The 19205-nt window shown below is 43.3% G+C and overlaps 1 protein-coding gene across 1 annotated transcript in view; it reads left to right on the top strand.

The window, feature by feature from the left end:
• hecw2b (HECT, C2 and WW domain containing E3 ubiquitin protein ligase 2b) overlaps positions 1 to 19205 on the top strand; it is a 28018-nt gene continuing 8813 nt past the window's right edge. Inside the window, exons 1-15 of the mRNA XM_030779065.1 lie at positions 1 to 334; positions 5273 to 5380; positions 5840 to 5934; positions 7965 to 8031; positions 8365 to 8534; positions 9078 to 9220; positions 9726 to 9826; positions 10083 to 10756; positions 11289 to 11592; positions 11940 to 12041; positions 12188 to 12338; positions 12658 to 12758; positions 13348 to 13472; positions 14988 to 15173; positions 17408 to 17560. Coding sequence (XP_030634925.1) covers positions 1 to 334; positions 5273 to 5380; positions 5840 to 5934; positions 7965 to 8031; positions 8365 to 8534; positions 9078 to 9220; positions 9726 to 9826; positions 10083 to 10756; positions 11289 to 11592; positions 11940 to 12041; positions 12188 to 12338; positions 12658 to 12758; positions 13348 to 13472; positions 14988 to 15173; positions 17408 to 17560 — 2814 coding nt within the window. The remainder of the gene's footprint in view (positions 335 to 5272; positions 5381 to 5839; positions 5935 to 7964; positions 8032 to 8364; positions 8535 to 9077; positions 9221 to 9725; positions 9827 to 10082; positions 10757 to 11288; positions 11593 to 11939; positions 12042 to 12187; positions 12339 to 12657; positions 12759 to 13347; positions 13473 to 14987; positions 15174 to 17407; positions 17561 to 19205) is intronic.

Raw genomic sequence — 19205 nt, 5'->3', positions numbered from 1 at the left:
ATGGCAACTGGCACCACCGCCCGCGAGCACCTGCTGGTGGTGCGCAGGCGTAGCCCGCACATGCATTACACACTCAGCCCCGAGAACCTGCGCAGCCTATCAGTGCAGAGCAGGGGCGGGGCCGGGGCTGTGAGCGGGACTAGGGTGGTGCCTCCAGAACCAATGGGGCTCCAGCGGGCCAATAGCGACACGGACCTGGTGACGTCAGAGAACCGCTCCTCGCTCACGGCCTCCACCTACCAGTTCACGCTCGGTCGCGGGCAGAACCTCGTAATTTCCTGGGACATCAAGGAACAAGTGGACGCCACTGACTGGATCGGGCTGTACCACATTGGTGAGTCACTGTGGGGAGGAGGGGCTGTTACTGAGAGTAAGATGAGTGGGAGAAAGAGAAGTTCATCAAAGCCTGCCCTGTTAGAGAGTGAGACTTCAAACAGATGTTATTATAAAATCAGGGTTTATGGACATGAAAAAAAAGGCTGTCTCTAAATGGCTGACTTTCCTTGGATAGCTCCAGCATCAGAGGGTTACAAATAGAATAGTCCTGTTTTCTGGTTGTACCGGTTAATGTTGGATGTTATTTTTGGATGGCTGTAGGAGTCAAGATGAGTGTATTTGGGGATAAGTAGCAGAGTCCATGATGGATTACTGTAAACTGTTGAACAAAGATACTGTTTTCCTGCAGCTTGGACAGGACACAGTGCAAATACAGGACACATGACCTCTATTTCCATACTTGGCAGAGCTGAATACAGAGGGTCTGTGAATTTTTATGTGTGAATATGTGTGTGTGTGTGTGTGTGTGGTGTGTGTGTGTGTGTGTGAGAGAGAGAGAAAGGGAGAGAGAGAGGGAGAGAGAGAGAGAGAGCGTGAAAGAGTGAAAGATTGAAAGAGTGAGAGATAAAGTGCTGACTCAGCCATGTGATGGTGGGATAACACCTTGTCATTGGCTGCCTTTTATCTTTTCCATCTTCTCATCTCTCTCTCTCTTTCTCTCCACTCTGTCATCCTGCTCACATTGAAGGGCAGATCAAATTGCTTAACCCTTTAGCAGATACACACATGCTTATTGCAGACATAGTTCAGAGGAGCTGTTGGACAGTCAGACTAAGCAAAGGAAACCAGTTAAGAGTTATGTAACTTTATTACCCATCTGTAAAAGGACATGGTCAACTGGTATTACCACAGTGAAACCTAACTGTATTGTCCTATACAAAAATTCCCCTCTCTGTACATTGAGGTTCCTATTCTCTGATGTTACTGTGTATCTTTATGTACAGAATGAATGTTTTATTTATTTATTGTCTCTGTGTTATTCACAATCTGAGTTGATGATTGGATAACTATTGTTGTTGGTTTTTGTTCCATAGGAAGAGAATCATACTATTGGTAAAAACCTTAACTTAAGATATTCTTTTCGTAGTGATGTTCTCAGTGCTAAGGTTGTTCATGTTTGTCTTTCTGTCTTTATGGTTTTAACTCGAGCCCAACTATTATCGTGCTTGAGCTCAGCTGATTTTAGGGAGTAAAATGTCTAAAAATGGTTGGATTTTGAACTATTCTATTTATTAATTAACAATTCAGTTTTGACATATAGTGATTTATAGTGACATAAATTGATTTTTAGTGATAGACATTGTTGAACATAGCACAGTCTGTAAAATTTACAAATTACAAACTCACAAAGAGAAACTTAACTTTTTAAAATTTTTATTTTCTCAACGCTGAGTCTATTCATTTTTCTGTCTTTGTGTGTTTAACCTGAGTCTAAGGTCACATATGTTGTCTTTACATTGCCACATGTCATCTCACATCATCTCCTCATTCCTTTATTGTAGTTTGGCACCATAGCTCACAGACTAATAGCCCCTCCATGCAAAGGACCTGTAAATCAAACCAACCTGAAAGTAGAGCCCAGAGGCTTGAATCTTAGCTGGAGCTTCCTTCTCTGCTCTGGGGGGCCAGGCATTGATCCGGAAGTCTCTGGAGCTTGGATTACAGTATTTGAGGGTCTATGAGATGGTCCCCGGGAGGCTGGTCCAGGGTCTGATGTATGATCTAGACAGCAGTGAGGCAACTGAACAGCGGCCTTAAGCCTGGCTTATTCATTACGCTAGAGTAGAACGGGTTCCCGAACAGTGCCGGGCAGGGACCGCGTGATGGATTCTCACAACGTGGTCGAAGGTCAAGTGGTGGTATGGTGCGTTGATGGAATGAGGTGAAAGGGCGGGTTTTGTTCTGTAGAGCCGCTTTCTGATTGGTTTCGCTCTCTCTCCCGGGTAGGCACATGCTCCTGGTATGGAGGTGATGGGTTTGATGTTGCCACTGTGAGCCTTGCTTACCCTCGGTTGATGTATTTTCAGGCTGTGTGATTTGAGGGTTGACAGAAGGAAGGGGGACGGAGGGAGAGACGGTCAGAGGATGAGTTGTAGCTCGTTTTCGTGGATGAGACGCGACATAGAGAGACTGTCAGAGAGTGATATAGCTTCAGAAACTGACGCGTGAATCACAGAGGGACAAGGCTGGAGGGTTTTTTCTCTACAGTAGGGGATGACAGGTTGAATGGTAGCACCACACAATTACATTTCACAAGCCCTAGCACCATTCATAAAAGGTCTATCTTAAATCATGTTTTACTGCATAGCACTCTACTGTAAAATTCTCCCCTGTTTTTTCATAACCACGTGACTCATATGAAGCCATATTTGATGATTACACAGCACAAGCACAGAGAATTTAGAGAGGCATCAGTAGGCGTCTAAATGAGTCTTGCAACCATTTTTAACTCTCTGTAAGCCATTCATAGATAGCGGTCTGTATACAGATCCAAGTGTGTGCATCTGTGGTGTAAATAAAGGCTTAATGACATGTTTACGATAAGGCGGCTGCACTAGAAAGACATCATCAGAAGATAAAGTAGTTAGAGCTTTATTGTGCTCGTAATAAAAGTGCATAATTATAATTAGTCCCTTAAAGTTTACAGCTAATGAGAATGCAAAACAAACTGTCAGTCATGCATTTCTCCAGAGGACGCCCATCTGTGAAAAACACAGACTCATTTCTAGATCAATTAACAAAAAAAGAAAAATGTATGGACTTGGTCCGAGTGCGGGATGGATTAGATTGGACAGTCACTTTAGACAATGAGGTGCAAAAAGAACTGCTGTTTTCTCTCCAGCTTCTGGATGACCTCAGCTCTGGCTCTTCTCCAGCACGGACCCCACCGCTGGAGACAGCAGAGGCTGCCAGCTCAGCCTGGGTAAATGATACTTCAAGTATGACACGCAGAGAAGTACCAAAGCTTATTGTGAAAAAAATGATAATGGCTAAATAAAAACAGGCAGACGGGGTAGAATTAACATGAGCTGAGAGATTTACGATGAAGTGGTTTTAGTGATAATAACTGTGTGAATCACTCATAGGATGCTTCGACTTTTTAGTTTATTTTGCATTTTGCGATATTTAGGAGAAAGTCCTGTTTTGAAATATGAGAGAGAGGCAGAGAGAGAGTAACTGAGACACAGTATGTGTGTGTGTGTGTGTGTGTGTGTGTGTGCTATAGATACTGACAGGGCTAGTAGAGTGAGACTGATAGTAGCGTAGAGAGAAAAAAGGAGAAGATGGGGACATGGGGTCATTTGGTCTCTGATCTGTGTGTGGCTTTATTGATTTCTCTGAAATTCTCTACAAGGCAATGCATCGAAGCTAATGGACACGTGGACCTAATCAAACCACAGTCCTGTCTGCTAGGCTTAACCCCCCCCAACACACATACAGACACACACACACACCAAATCAATTCATGCAGATTTTACATCTACCCCACAGCTTGTAGCTTCTCACACACTTTTCAGTCTGACTGGCCTCAATACGTCTGCAAATAAACTGTTTTCCAAATTTAATGGATTATAAATAGCACCGGGTAGATGAAGATCAAATAACAAATCATTCCTGAGTGTGTAGTTACTGTTGTCTTTTTCTCTTTGCTCTGTGTTCTCTCTCTATTACCAACAGCAGGGAACAAGCAGGGCTGTGAAGTTGTGTCATAGAAAATGTCACAGAGTTGGTGGTGTGATTATTGGTGTGGATGGTTCCACACTTGTTTTCTCTCTCTCTCTCTCTCTCTTTCTCTCTCTCTCTCTTTCTCTCTCAGAGGGTGCTGAGAGAATGCAGTGACTGTGCTCAGCAGATGGGAGACAGTGGGGTGGGGATGGGGGTGTTTGCTCAGGATGGTGTTGAGCAAATGACTTCAGAGATACAGAACTGACAGGAAACAGTTCCTGCCTGAGAATGGTCATATCTGTAACTCTTGTCTGTCAACTCTGTGATGCTCAGTCAGATTTGAAGAAAAAGCCTTTTGCTTGTAGCTTTACGTTTGTTTGAGTCATAGTCAACAGATTACCCTTGTGTATCTATTTATTTGCCAGTCAGTAAAGTTGTCAAATTAGTTTGCATAATTTCAATTTGAACCAATATACATGCATTATATGCAAAAAAAAAACAAAAAAAAACCATATATATATATATATATATATATATATATATATATATATATATATATATATATATATATATATATATATATATATATATATGTGAATATAAATATATAGTATTTAAGGGATAATTTTAAAACTGCCTTTCATTTCTATGTTACTCGTGTTGTTTTTCTCAGTGTCACCTTTTCAGGTCAGTTAGGTTGAAGTGTGATAGATGGGGTCAGTTCTGTTACACCGTGCCTATAGTACGTTAGAGCTAATTGTGATAAATGGAGTCATCTCTGTTACACTGGGCCTTCACTGAAAGTTGGAGTTAACTGGAGTTGTCTTTGACAAAAGGGGTCAGTTCTGTTAAACTGTGTGTTTATTGGATGTTAGAGTTCATTGTGATAAACAGGATAATGTCTCTGACACTGGTCCTGTATTGGAAGTTGGAGTTAACTGTGATAAATGGGGTCAGTTCTGTTACATTGAGTCTTTATTGGATGTCAGAGTTAACAGTGATGAGTGGGGTCAACTCTGTTGCATTAGGCCTCTATTGAAGGTTAGAGTTAAATATGATGGATGGGGTCAGCTCTGTTACACTGGGTCTCAGACACACAGATCGTCATTTAAAAAAGGCTATTGAGTCTTATGTGGATTTCATAAAGACGTCTGCATGAAATTCTGAAGTCTTGAATAACGTGTCCTTTAATCCGTCAGAACATACACGCTCAGTTTGATTTGTTCACGTGAGAACCCTTTCTACTCAGTCTAATGTTTTGTGTCCTCAGATGAAACGTGTCCTGCTAACGTGTGGGACTCAAAGAACCGTGGGGTGAATGGAACACATCGGGGCCAAATCGTCTGGAAGCTGGAGCCTGGACCCTATTTTATGGAACGTAAGTGTACCATCTCTGTATGCCTGTCTCTCTCTCTCTCTCTCTGTCTCCCTCCCTCTTTCTCTCTGTCTCCCTCTCTCTCTCTTTATCTCACAAACACACACACACACACACATTCGCACACACAGAGTCATGTTTGTGTTTACATTAAAGACTATCCATTTGCTTCCATTTTGCTGTAACTACAGGCTGCTAACCAGGCTGCAAGAGTGTCCTTTGGAGAGAACTGGCACTTTTCTGTTTTTTCATTATTCCTGTATTTGTGTGAATACATGGCTATACACCTACCACAGAACCACACACACACACAGGCAGATGCCAACTTTTGGGGTTAGATTTTGGATTGAAAGGTGAGGTGTAATGAGGAGGTCAGGGCCTTCAGTGAGACTTTCTTGTGATGCGTTTATGAATTTGTGTCTGTGTATCTCTACATGTGTGTGTGTTTGTCTTTCCCCTCAGCGGAGACAAAGATCTGCTTTAAATATTACCATGGAGTAAGCGGAGCCTTAAGAGCGACCACGCCTTGCATTACTGTCAAGAACCCCGGAATAACGGTGAGATAGCCCGTGTATGTGATAGCGTGTGTGCGCGTTTTTATGGTGTATGTTCCGGTTTTGCTCAGTATAAGCACATAGGCAACAGAGAGTGTGTTGTCTTAGGAAGGGAGCCCCAAACAAGTTTAACAGATAGATAGATAGATAGATAGATAGATAGATAGATAGATAGATAGATAGATAGATAGATAGATAGATAGATAGATAGATAGATAGATAGATAAACAAAAGGCAGATCCATACAGATGTCAAATTAATGCATCCATCTGTGTGACCAATCCACATATTACATGTATTTGACCTGTCACTGCTGTTGTGTAACTGTTAACTCTGACCAGAGAAGTGTTTTTTGTTTGTTTGTTTGTTTTTAAGTCCAAATTCTTTCTGTGTCTGGTTTACCAGTCCCAGCAATATGGTCCTGCAATGCCATTGTCCATCACGTCGTGTTAGCGAGACCCGTTGGCCTGTGCTAGGAGCTTTAGCTAAGTCCATAGAGTGTATCAGATTCATGGCGATGCTGAGAATGTTCAAAGAGCAATGGTTCCTTTGAAATACAAGTCCTCAGCTGCTTTGAAAGACACTGGTGAAATTAGGCCAAAGGGTACTGCCTATAGATAGTCACGTGCCCCACTAGCTCACGCGGTATTGGTGAGACAGTCCTCCTGACTCAGACTTGGCGTGAGTGTACTTTGCGATGGCTATGAAAGCTAATATACACACTGTGACAGGGGAGAGCTCGCAGTGAAAACAAACAAAAGCTTCTCTAACAAAAACAGTAGTTAGCTCTTTATGTATGTCAAGCAAAACAATTAGCTCTTAGCTTCGAGATTCTCTTAAGCAAGCACCTCTGCTGAGCACAGAGCTCAACATTCAGCACAGACCTGTGATGTGATGTGGTTTTTAGGACAGATTTAAATCTGGATAGATCATAGAATGTCGTGCTCAGGGTGGTTAGTGATGTCCAATCGTGGAGTCCACTATGAGTAAAACGGGATTTACAGATACTTCAGGATTAAAGAGACTCTAATGTTTCAGTGGCTGTTCCTGCGAAGGTTTCCATGGTTAGTGTCCCAAACTTAGAATCCATCTCTCTTCTCTATGGAAATAGAGAACAGCTGTTTTCTACTTATGTAACTGAGGCATGTCTTCAATATTAGTTTCTGACCAGTCAGCCTGTAAGAATAGCCCAGTGCTCCAAACACTGAAACATTCAAATCATTCCGTTTAAACGCAGTTTGCAAATCCTGTATGTGTTTGTCTTCTCAAAGAAGGACTTCATGGCCAGCTCAGTTGTGCTCTGTAGTAACCTGTGTGAGTCTTACTTTAATGAGGAAACGCATGATAATGGAGATGAATAATTTAACACGACCATTAAAATTTAGCAAGCTCCTCTTTAGCATCTCTAAACGCTAGGTCCCCATCCCCCCGTTATCTCACTCTCTGTCTCCGTCTCTCTGTCTCTGGTTCTTCAGCTCTCCAGAGGCCTTAAATATCAGTGCTGGAATAGGATGCTCTGAAACCAGCTGGCTCAAATTAATTTGATATAAAAATGCGGAGAATTAATCCCCCGATCAGAGTCATTGACAGGGAGACTTTGAGAAGGCTCTTTAATACATACTGTGACCAGATTAGCCAATCCCACAGTGCACCTGTCCATCTGGGCAGAGATAGGATTTCACTCTCTCTCACTCCTACCCCGGCCTGCACTGTCACATGTCTTCGGGATTAGGCTCAAAAATTAATTTCGTATCGAGTTGCTCAGTACACGAGCAGAAAGTGAAACTGAAACCTGTGCTTCAGTGAAATACAGTTTATTATAACTGATTCTGTGCAGCTGAGGTATTTTTCTTTGTCTTATTTTGACCCATTCTGTTTGTGTTAATGTTGATTCAGTTCACTACAATTTTATTCAGGCGCCACTGGAATTTGTTTATGTGGAAGGATGTTATGATGGATGGTTGATTAAAAGACTACGCTTTGGACTCCCAGGATAGGTGGAGTGATGAGATGTGTGTGTTTGCTTGTTTCAGGTGGGCACTGTGGATGGACAGTTCATAACGGAGCACTGTCGAAAACTCGTCAGTTTCACCATATCTGGTGAGTTTTGTGATTTTGTGATTTGAGCAAAAATGAACAGTTGTTTTTCTAGTGTGTGTTGGTTTGACTTGTTTTGGGTGTGGCTTGAGTTTGGTGTTTTGCTATTTGGTACATGTTTGTAATGTTTACATTCATTTAATCTGAGGTTACTTTTGTTTTTTGAATCAGAAGTGGAGTCTTAGCTCATATCGCACATCTTTGCTGCCTCCTTGTGGCAGAAATATGTTATTGCAACTTTCCTCAAAGCAATACAGTCTGATGATGCATCTAGTCATTGTGAATATGTGTGAGAACTTCTCTCTCTCTCTCTCTCTCTCTCTCTCCCTCCTGTAGACATACGGGCACAAGGCCTGAAGAAGGGGATGTTTTTCAACCCTGACCCTTATCTGAAGATGTCCATTCAGCCAGGAAACAGGGCGGGTTTTCCTGCCTTCACCCACCATGGCCAGGAGAGACGATCCTCCATCATCGCCAACACCACCAACCCTGTGTGGCATGGAGAGGTGCATAACACACACACACACACACTCACACACACACACGCACGCACTCTCACACACACACACTCACACACACACACACACACACTCACACACACACTCACACACACACACACACACACACTCTCACACACGCACACACACTCACACACACACACTCACACACACACACACACACTCTCACACACACGCACACACACTCACACACGCACACACACTCACACACACACACACACACACACATGCACACACGCACACACACACACACTCACACACACACATACACACACTCACACACGCACACACACACACACATACACACACTCACACACGCACACACACACACTCACACTCACACACACACACTCACACACACATTCACATTCACATGTAATCTCATGTACACAAATACACAAACACTTACTCGCACACAGATGTGTAATACACACCCACGCATATGCAGCGCATTCATATACATGTGCATGATTGTCATGCAAAGAGTACACTCAATCAGTTGTAGCTCTTATTGATCTCTCTTCTCTGCAGAAGTATACCTTTGTGGCGTTGATGACTGACGTTTTGGAAATCGAGGTCAAGGACAAATTTGCCAAAAGCCGGCCAATCATAAAACGCTTCCTTGGTCAGCTGACCTTGTCGGTACAGAGACTCTTGGAGAGGCATGCATCAGGGTGTGTAGGCAGTTCCAACAATAGTTGTGTTAAAATGTGTCAAGCTATTACTACCCACTTTTTAATGATTGTAACTATCAGAATGTTTAGGACCCCATCTGACAACTGCTTTGTTAAAAATTATAACTCTTTCTTTCTTTCAAAATAATTTCCCTGTTCCAATTTTTTTTTTCACTGAAGTGAAATTTCTGATTAAGTGTCATGTTAAAGGATGTGTACAACCTGCATGAGAAACCTAAATGTTTAATGTAATGTTAGTATACTGGTTATCTGAAATGACTGTTCAGCACAGAACTTTAAACACTGTGGTGTGTGCGTGTGTGTGTGTGTGTGTGTGTGCGTGTGTGTGTGTGTGTGTGTTTGTGTGTGTGTGTGTGTGTTTGTGTGTGTGTGTGTGAGTGTGTGTGTGTGTGTTGTGTGTGTTTGTGTGTGTGTGTGTTTGTTTGTGTGTGTGTGTGTGTGTGTGTGTGTGTGTGTGTGTGTGTGTGTGTGTGTGTGTGTGTAGAGGTCAGCTTGTCACCTACACACTGAGTCGTCGTTTACCCACAGAGCATGTTAGCGGCCAGCTTCAGTTCAAAGTAGAAATAACCTCCACTGGACATGAAGGTAAGAATCGATTGTTTGTGTATGTGTATTTTTTTGTTTTGTGCGTGGAAACAATCTGTTTCTACAGTTTAATTATCTCTTCTTCTGTCTAATTCTTCCTGTGTGTGTGGACCAGATTGTTTGTCTATATAATACATTATGAGGCACCTCTTCATTTAATGTTCATTCATTTTCCTTATTTCTCTCTCTTTTTGCCACCCACTCTCATCCCAACTCACTGACACACGCCCATCAATACACACTAACTCTTCACTAGATGCTATGGGCTCTCTTTTGGGGGCGTCCTCTGTAAACGGAGACCCTGGTAGCCCCTCAGATGATGAAGATGTCCTGCATCCCTCGTCCCGTGTTGCCCGGGGCCCCTCCCCCACAGGATCTGAGGGCTCCCTCCATGGAGAGGCTTTCAGGGCCGTGGAGGATGGAGACGTCGACCTCCCTGAGAACGGGCTCCCCGAACTGCCTGAGGGAGCCACGGGCCACACACAGAGGCAGGTCTCCCTCAATGACTACCTGGATGCCATCGAGGCCCCCAAGGGTCCTGGGGAGCGGCCCCTGGGTGCCGCTTCACCCAAACTGCGCTGCAGCTTCCCCACAGACACGCGGCTCAACGCCATGCTGCATATCGACTCCGATGAGGACGAGGAAGGTCGCGCCTCTCATGAGGCGCCGGCGACCAATCAAACGACAGTGGGGGCGGGAGCAGAGGTGAACGCCTCCTCAGAGCAGGAGCAGGAGCAGGGGGAGGGAGCGAGGGTGGAGTCTGATGGGGAAACGATTGTTAACGGCGATGATGCTGCGTCGACGGCCGAAGGAGCGGATAGTGGCACCACGAGGAGTCAGGAAGGAGGAGCAGAAGGAGGGCAAGAGGAGGGCCCGACCTCAGGAGCCACACAGCCACCCGCGGCTGCATCCCCGCTCTCTACCCAGACGGTAAGAGAGACACCAGTGTGGTCTTCACACACATGCTTGTGTGTGCTGTGTGAGAGGACTACATTGACTGCCCTGAAATTTTCTTATCTTATAAATCATAGTGAAAAAATCACTCTTTGCATGTGACTTAGATCAGAACAATAGCCATATAGTTATGTTTATACATGTCACTTTTCTGCATCTTTTTATCTAATTATATTGAATTTCTGAGTTATTTGCGTAGTTATACGTATCAACACTACTTGTTTGCATCTGTTTGCATTCTTTATGAATTGTATCATAATCATTTTATGAATTGTTTTTGAGTTATTCATGTAGATATTCAAGTCCTTATTTGTCACAGCATAACCTACATTAAAGTCTTTATATGAGAGGAGCCCAATTGAGTGTGTTGAATTTTCAGACCTTTTTAAACTGCAATTAGTGCTTCTCATTCAAAACGGTTATGGTCTGTGCTGTTATAATAGCAGTGCCTCAGGTACATTGTTTTGTAAGTGGTAAACTCAGCCCAGTTGTATTTATTTGGTTTTAGAGTGAGGGAGATGCTGCTCCCAAAGAGGCTGGGGAGGAGTCGGCGACACCTGCGCAGGCCACTGCTGAGGCCACGCCCACATCCAGCAACGCGTCAGACAAGACAGGTGGGGCAGCTGCTGCCAGCCAATCAGGGTCTGGGAGCTGTAGTGAGGCAGCCAATCAAGAGGAGAAGGATTGGGAGGTGTGGCAAAGGCGGAGACAAGTGTCAGCGAATGCCTTACAGGTGGAACGGGTGCGGCCGTCAGAGGGAAGAGGAGTGGCTGACTCAGGCCAGGTTGCCACGGAAACAGACGGGGAATTAGGTAAAATGTTGTGTTTTTTATTATTGTTGCTGTTATTCGGGTCATCCATCCTCATCTGTTTGTCAGAAGCCTCCCATAGCAATTTTACAATGTTGTCAGAGCACATAATTATAGGCAAATAGTGGTCAACTGAATAAACAGGTGTTGCTAAGTACACCATGCTTCTAGCAGCCACTGCTACGTGACCCAGATCAAACAATCCAGTTTGTTCATACTGCAGTGTGAAACATAGAAACATTATAGCAAGAGCTCCTAAACATGCCCTTCTTACCCAGGTGTATTTAATATCACTACCTCTATGAAATACTAGCAAATGTTTGAGGTCACATCCCCTTTCTGTCTAGTAGGTGCCAGTGCCCCAGTAAACAGCCATCAGCCAATGCGCTCTCTTCCATCTGTGCGCCATGACGTTAGCCGTTACCAGAGAGTGGACGAACCTCTTCCTCCCAGTGCGTATGGATAAGTGAAAAACAAACACTACATCGTGAAAATGAATTGAGACATAAAACAGGGGTGTTTAGTGCCCATCCTCACTAAAGCTCAGACTATGTGTAAATGTGTATGTGTGTGTGTGTGCATGCGTGCATGTTTTTAGACTGGGAGGCTCGTATAGACAGCCACGGGCGTATTTTCTACGTGGATCATGTGAACAGAACCACAACGTGGCAGAGACCCACAGCACCGGCTGCACCTCAAATCCTACAGAGATCTAACTCTATACAGCAAATGGAACAGCTGAACCGCCGGTCAGAAACTCACACACACACACAAATATAACATACACACACGCTCATGCACACACTCATACACATGCACGCACAAAGATACAAGCACACTTTTACATATGCACAGAACTGAATGCATTTGGATAGCATTAAGATAATTTAAATCATATCTGGTAGTGCTAGAGAGTGTTTTCTTTTATTGTGAAATGTCACAAAACAAGGACTAAGCCAAAAAAAGAAAAATTCTTCAAGAAAAGTCCTAAAAAAGGAGGGTCTCCCTCTGCTTTCGTTTGTCTTGCCCTCCTTATTTCCTCTGTCCTCTTCTCCTTCACTCCGTTAGGTATCAGAGCATCCAAAGGACAATAACCAGCGAGAGGACGGATGAGCAGACGGCAGAAGTGACCTCTGACGAAAACGACGTCATGCACCACTCCATTCCTGGTATGTTGGACAGCAATGCATTATGGGTTTTGCAGTTCTTTTGGTTTTAATTATCCTCTTTTTTATCACTGTTATGGTTTTGTGTTGGACATCTGGGGCTTAGTCAATGTTTACTTTTTTAACCATACTTTGCCAGTGTCATGCATTCTAGCATTTGTCACCCTGTTTGGCTGTTAGACTTTGTAGTTTTTGTGTAGTGACCTCCAGGGCCGTATGAGATTTTACAGTTCATTTGGCTTTCATTAGTGTAGGCTTGTGCAGCAAGAGCAGTGCACTCTGGTCTTTGTAGTCTTTTGCTGTCTTTGATGTGGTTAGCTGTCACAGTTTTGTTCACTGTGCTTAGCTTTTCTAAATAGTTTTGTTTTAGGCACCCCTGGTATCATGTCATTTTAACAACTCTCTCCAATGGACTCCATAGGACTGAAATTGAGCTTAAAGAGTTATAAACTGTGATTTAATAGGATTTAATCGTTCATTTGACCACAGAAAACTTGACAGTGGCTGTTTAAACAAGGAAAGTCATACGTATACCATGCGCACACACACACACACACACACGCACTAAAGCCGAGCTGTGTGTGTGTTTCAGAGTACCGTCGGGATGGTGTGGTGGGACCGTCCAGTTCTCGTTCTTGGCTCTCTCAGCTGCTCCAGTCACCCAGTGCCAAGTTCCTCACAAGCCCAGACTTCTTTGCTGAGGTGGATGCAAACCCTGTAAGTCTGCCCCTTGGTCTGTCTATAGCATGACTCCAGTCCAAGCACAGAGAGGACCTCGCCCAGAACAGCGCCAGTATCAGCGGGTTCTTTCTCCAGTTCTGCTCCTCTTGCCTGCCCCAGTACACTACCACATTCACATCAGAACTGTTTTTATCATCATCATCATCATCATCATCATCATCATCAACACTGTAGTGAACCTAGCCGAATAACGCTTATGACATTCTTAGCTCGAATGTAGACCCCTCTCTCCTATGTATGTAACCTTTTTAATCTGAGTATGTGTCAGTACTGTTTTTCTCTGCCAATGAAATAAAAACCTCATTAACTATACCTGCAATCAACACAGGAATGTAATATAATATAATATAATATAATCATGCCATATTATGTAACATATAGAGCCCGAATGATAAATCGGCATGCCTAAATGCTGATTAAATTGGTATCGGCGTTTACAACGGCCGATAAATGACAGTTAAGAAGAGATGGAGGATGGATCCTTCAACCACGTTATGACATTCATGCGAGCCATACCTGGTTTTGCGGCAGTAACGTTAAGCAGCCAGTCAAACATCAAAATTACGCTTAACGTTACTAAACTGTTGACAATATTGATTGTAGGTTTATAGATCAAACAGTGTGGCAGTTCTAACAAATAAACAAACAACAGCCCTATCATTTCTCCCTCGTCACTTCTAAAACTTCTCTAGCAACATCGCTTACAGCAGCTCATGACGCTATCCATTGCTAAATTAGGTTATGGTCAAAGCTAGCTAATGCCATGTTTATCAGTGGAAGACAGCTAATGAGCGATTTAACTGTCGCGTTTAACTTATTCTGCCTGAATGAAGCAACGGTAAATATATCTGCGACTCGCAAGTCTGTAGTTACAGTCGGAGCTGAACAATTATCTAACATGGCTTCGTAGCAAAACAAAAATATCGCTTCTCAAATCCCAAAGTCACAAGTGCTTGATGCAAACAGTCATGTAGGCTAGAGGCATTCAACCGCAGCGTTTACTCTCTGTCACTGTATCAGTTTACTGTAGTATTCATCAAAACTTTCATATATTTTGTTGTACTTTTGTTCAAAGTACTATTTATGACAATAAAACAAGTTTATTTTTAAACTGCATTATGTTACCTTGGTGAGGACTCTTAAATAACTACACAACAAATGTTGGGGAAAATATTTGTTTATGTTATGTGTTTCTGAGAAAAAAAAAAAGAAGAAGGAGAATATCGGCCGATACATCATTATTGGATTTTTATATCCTCAGATATTGAAATCAGTATCGGTCTGAGAAATCCTATATCGCTAGGGCTCTAGTCATATACAGATGCTGTGCTGTGAAGTAGACTTACCTTTTATTTGATTTAATTACATAACCGAAATGTATTAGTAACACACATACAACTGTCTCTCAGTTTTCCCCTCTATATTTATATCCTCTTATATTCTCCCTTTCTCTCTCTCTCTCTCTCTCTCTCTCTCTCTCTCTCTCCACAGAGTGCCTACCACATGTTTACCAGTAACCCGTGTCTGAAGCACATGATCAGTAAGGTGCGGCGGGACGCCCATAATTTCGAGCGTTACCAGCATAATCGGGACTTGGTCACTTTTCTCAACCTGTTCGCCAACAAACAGCTGGAACTGCCGCGCGGCTGGGAAATGAAACACGACCACACGGGCAAGGTCTGCCCTTCATTCAGTCTATCCTTCATTCAGTCTGCCCCTCAATTCAGTCTGTCCTTCATTCAGTCTGTCCTTCATTCAGTCTGCCCTTCATTCAGTCTGTCCTTCATTCAGTCTGTCCTTCATTCAGTCTGTCCTTCATTCAGTCTGTCCTTCATTCAGTCTGTCCTTCATTCTGTCTGTCCTTCATTCTGTCTGTCCTTCATTCAATCTGTGATTCATTCAATCTGTCCTTCATTCAGTCTGCCCTTCATTCAGTCTGTCCTTCATTCAGTCTGCCCCTCGTTCAGTCTGTCCTTCATTCAGTCTGTCCTTCATTCAGTCTGTCCTTCATTCAGTCTGCCCCTCGTTCAGTCTGTCCTTCATTCAGTCTGTCCTTCATTCAGTCTGTCCTTCATTCAATCTGTCCTTCATTCAGTCTGCCCCTCGTTCAGTCTGTCCTTCATTCAGTCTGTCCTTCATTCAGTCTGCCCTTCATTCAGTCTGTCCTTCATTCAATCTGCCCTTCATTCAGTCTGTCCTTCATTCAGTCTGTCTTTCATTCTGTCTGTCCTACATTCAGTCTGCCCTTCATTCAGCCTGCCTTTCATTCAATCTGCTCTTCTGCATTCATTCATATTCGCTACATTCACTGCAGCAAACTCAGTATGAGACAAAACAGTCAGGAACAGAGAATTCAAGTTTAGACAGCTGCAATGTGAGAATCCTAAACAGAATAAGAATCACATCATCCAAAGTAGAGGACTAGTACTATCATTAACAGACTGGACTGATGATTGTCTGTCTGCCGTATCTCTCTTTCTCAAGCTCTCTGTTACACTTTCTCTCTCTCTCTCTCTCTCTCTCTCTCTCTCTCTCTCTCTCTCTCTCTCTCTCTCTTTCTCTCCCTCTCCCTCTCTCTCTCTCTCTCCCTCTCCTGACTAGCTTTCTGTTTTTTTTTTCTGGACGGTGATGATTGGAACATGAGTTTATTATTTGTCTGATGGTATTTTAAGGGGAGCTATCACTCATCACTTTACATGATACTGATGTTTCGATATGATGTTGCCAGTCTCTTCCACCCTTTCTCTTTCTTTCTCCCCCCCCCCTCTCTCTCTCACTCTGTCTCTCTCTCTCTCTGTCTCTCTCTCTCTCTCTCTCTCTCTCTTTCAGCCTGCCTTTCATTCAATCTGCTCTTCTGCATTCATTCATATTCACTACATTCACTGCAGCGAACTCAGTATGAGACAAAACAGTCAGGAACAGAGAATTCAAGTTTAGACAGCTGCAATGTGAGAATCCTAAACAGAATAAGAATCACATCATCCAAAGTAGAGGACTAGTACTATCATTAACAGACTGGACTGATGATTGTCTGTCTGCCGTATCTCTCTTTCTCAAGCTCTCTGTTACACTTTCTCTCTCTCTCTCTCTCTCTCTCTCTCTTTCTCTCCCTCTCCCTCTCCCTCTCTCTCTCTCTCCCTCTCCTGACTAGCTTTCTGTTTTTTCTTTTCTGGATGGTGATGATTGGAACATGAGTTTATTATTTGTCTGATGGTATTTTAAGGGGAGCTATCACTCATCACTTTATATGATATTGATGTTTTGATATGATGTTGCCAGTCTCTTCCACCCTTTCTCTTTCTTTCTCCCCCCCCCTCTCTCTCTCTCACTCTGTCTCTCTCTCTCTCTGTCTGTCTTTCTGTCTCTCTCCCTGTCTCTCTCCTCTCTGTCTTCTCCTAGCTCAGTTCAAGGTCCTTCATTGACATGACTTTCAGTGACACTATTTCCAACTAGACAATAGTGAAACTCATAATAACTGTAAGGAGAAACCAGTGGTATGACACAAAAACATAATGCTAGAGTTATGTGCTATGGACTGGAATGTTAAAAATTGCAGGTTGTGGATTTTGTCTGGTGATGTTGCTGTGGTGGATCTCTTTTTAAGCACTGTATTCGTAAGACTCTGAAATATCCTGAACCAGTCTCGTGGGTGACATGATACATGGAGACACAGGTGCTTGACGGTCATGTTTCGGGCAAATAGCAGCGGTCAAGTTTGGCGCGGCTGTGCCGTGTTTGATTACTTTTTGACATGTTAGGTAATTGTCAGATTCACTCAGAGTACTCCTCACCCGGCTTCTTTGCAACCCTCTACCTTCTCAGTGATTTCTCTCTTTCATACGTAATATTTCCTCTCCCCCTGATCCCTCCATCCCCAGGACGTAAAGATACACCCGTCTCTCTTTCCTCAGCCTTTCTTTGTGGACCATAACTGCCGTTCCACGACGTTCATCGACCCGCGGCTGCCCCTGCAGAGTGCCCGTCCCAGCAGCCTCCTGGCACATCGGCAGCACCTGAGCCGCCAACGCAGCCACAGTGCCGGGGAGGTGAGCACCCGACGCATGGTGAGCCCCCATTTGCCCGCACGCACGCCCGTCACCTTCCACAACCAATCACTGCAGGCCACCCTGCATTAGAAGGGCACACAGTGAGACACTTGTACCCACCCACTGAATTCAGCCAATGAAAACAGGGCCCCTCCCACAGATAATGAAATTTATAGTTCAACCTGCTGAATGTAAAAGGAGTCATTGCTTAAGTTAATCTACAGACTCACAGAATGAGTGCTATTAAACAAAAAAGAAAAAGGAAAAGAAAATGGTTGAACAGAGAAGAGTGAAACGAACAAAGCCTCATGCAGGTTACATATGGTGTCCGTGTTAAACTGTACACCTGAGTTACAGTCTAACTAAACGATTGTGTGTGGACAAAATATACTAACGTTGATATAGCAATTCAAACCAAAGAGGTCCAAAGCCTCTTCAGTTATTTATCAGTCAGTTATTTTATTATTTTAATAACTATAATAAACCCTTGTCATTCACAATGAACTCAGGAAAGTGCATTACAGTAGATACTGGGAATACAATGAAAAATGAAATAATGAGGATTATATTAAAAAAAAAAACAACAAATCAGCATTTATTTCATTTCTAGTTTTAGGCCTATATATGGAAGCCATTCTAGTTAGTGTATGATAGAACACATTTGTAATAAATAGATTTGGGCATTTGGAATAAATCTATTAGTGTAACTGTCAGGCGATGAGTTATCTGGAGGAGACGTCTTTGTTTTTGTGTTTGGCGGATGAATATGTTGATTAGTTGCTGTGGTCTCGTGGGGAGGCAAACAGCTCTGTTAGATGTGCTGATTAAATTCCTCCCTCAACATCCCTACGGACTCTTTTTCATTTTCTCACTGCACCACCCACAAGCGTTTGGTCTTCTTTTTGTGTGTCTGTGTCTGTGTGTGTGTGTGTGTGTGTGTGTGTGTCTGTGTCTGTGTCTGTGTCTGTGTGTGTGTGTGCGTCTGTGTGTGCGTGTGTGTGTGTGTGTGTGTGTGTGTGTGTGTGTGTCTGTGTGTGTGTGTGTGTGTGCCTGTGTCTATGTGTGTGTGGGCATGTGTGTGAGAGAGAGAGAATGTGAGTGTGTACGGTGCGATTCTCGATTAATCCTTAAATCCTCCTATGTCTTCATAACTCAGAAAATGCAAATATGGCATTATTAAAAAAAGTGTTTGAAATGCCACAGGAAGTGCCAGCATCTGTCCTGAGAGAAATCAACCAGAGTTGAAGACAAACTAAACCTTTTCAAACAGTGACACGGAGACATTCTGTCTTCTGTGACATTACTATGGGCTTATGTTTACTCCTCACCAACTAAATACTCTCCTGCCTGTGGTAAATCACAGAATTGTTTGAAAGGTTTTTGGTCTCTTCATCAGTGTCTGATGTCACTGTTTCTAGCTCCAGGCTTTGCTGTCTTTACGAGTTCATTGGTCAACACAGCTATGAGGCCAGCTGGTCAAAAGATTGATGGTCCGTGGTATTCTGTATGTGCAATATAAAATACCCGGGTAATATTCATGTGTTTTAATGCTCTCTTTGTATGTGTGTGTGTGTGTGTGTGTGTGTGTGTGTATGTGTGTGTGTGCATGTGCGTGTGTGTGTGGACATGCTGATGTGCTCTCACACTTTGTAACGGCTGTGTT

This window comes from Chanos chanos, chromosome 7, assembly GCF_902362185.1.
Source record: "Chanos chanos chromosome 7, fChaCha1.1, whole genome shotgun sequence".
NCBI lineage: Eukaryota > Metazoa > Chordata > Actinopteri > Gonorynchiformes > Chanidae > Chanos > Chanos chanos.
Note: the sequence above shows the minus strand (reverse complement) of the source record. Positions and strands in the feature narration are given on the sequence as shown.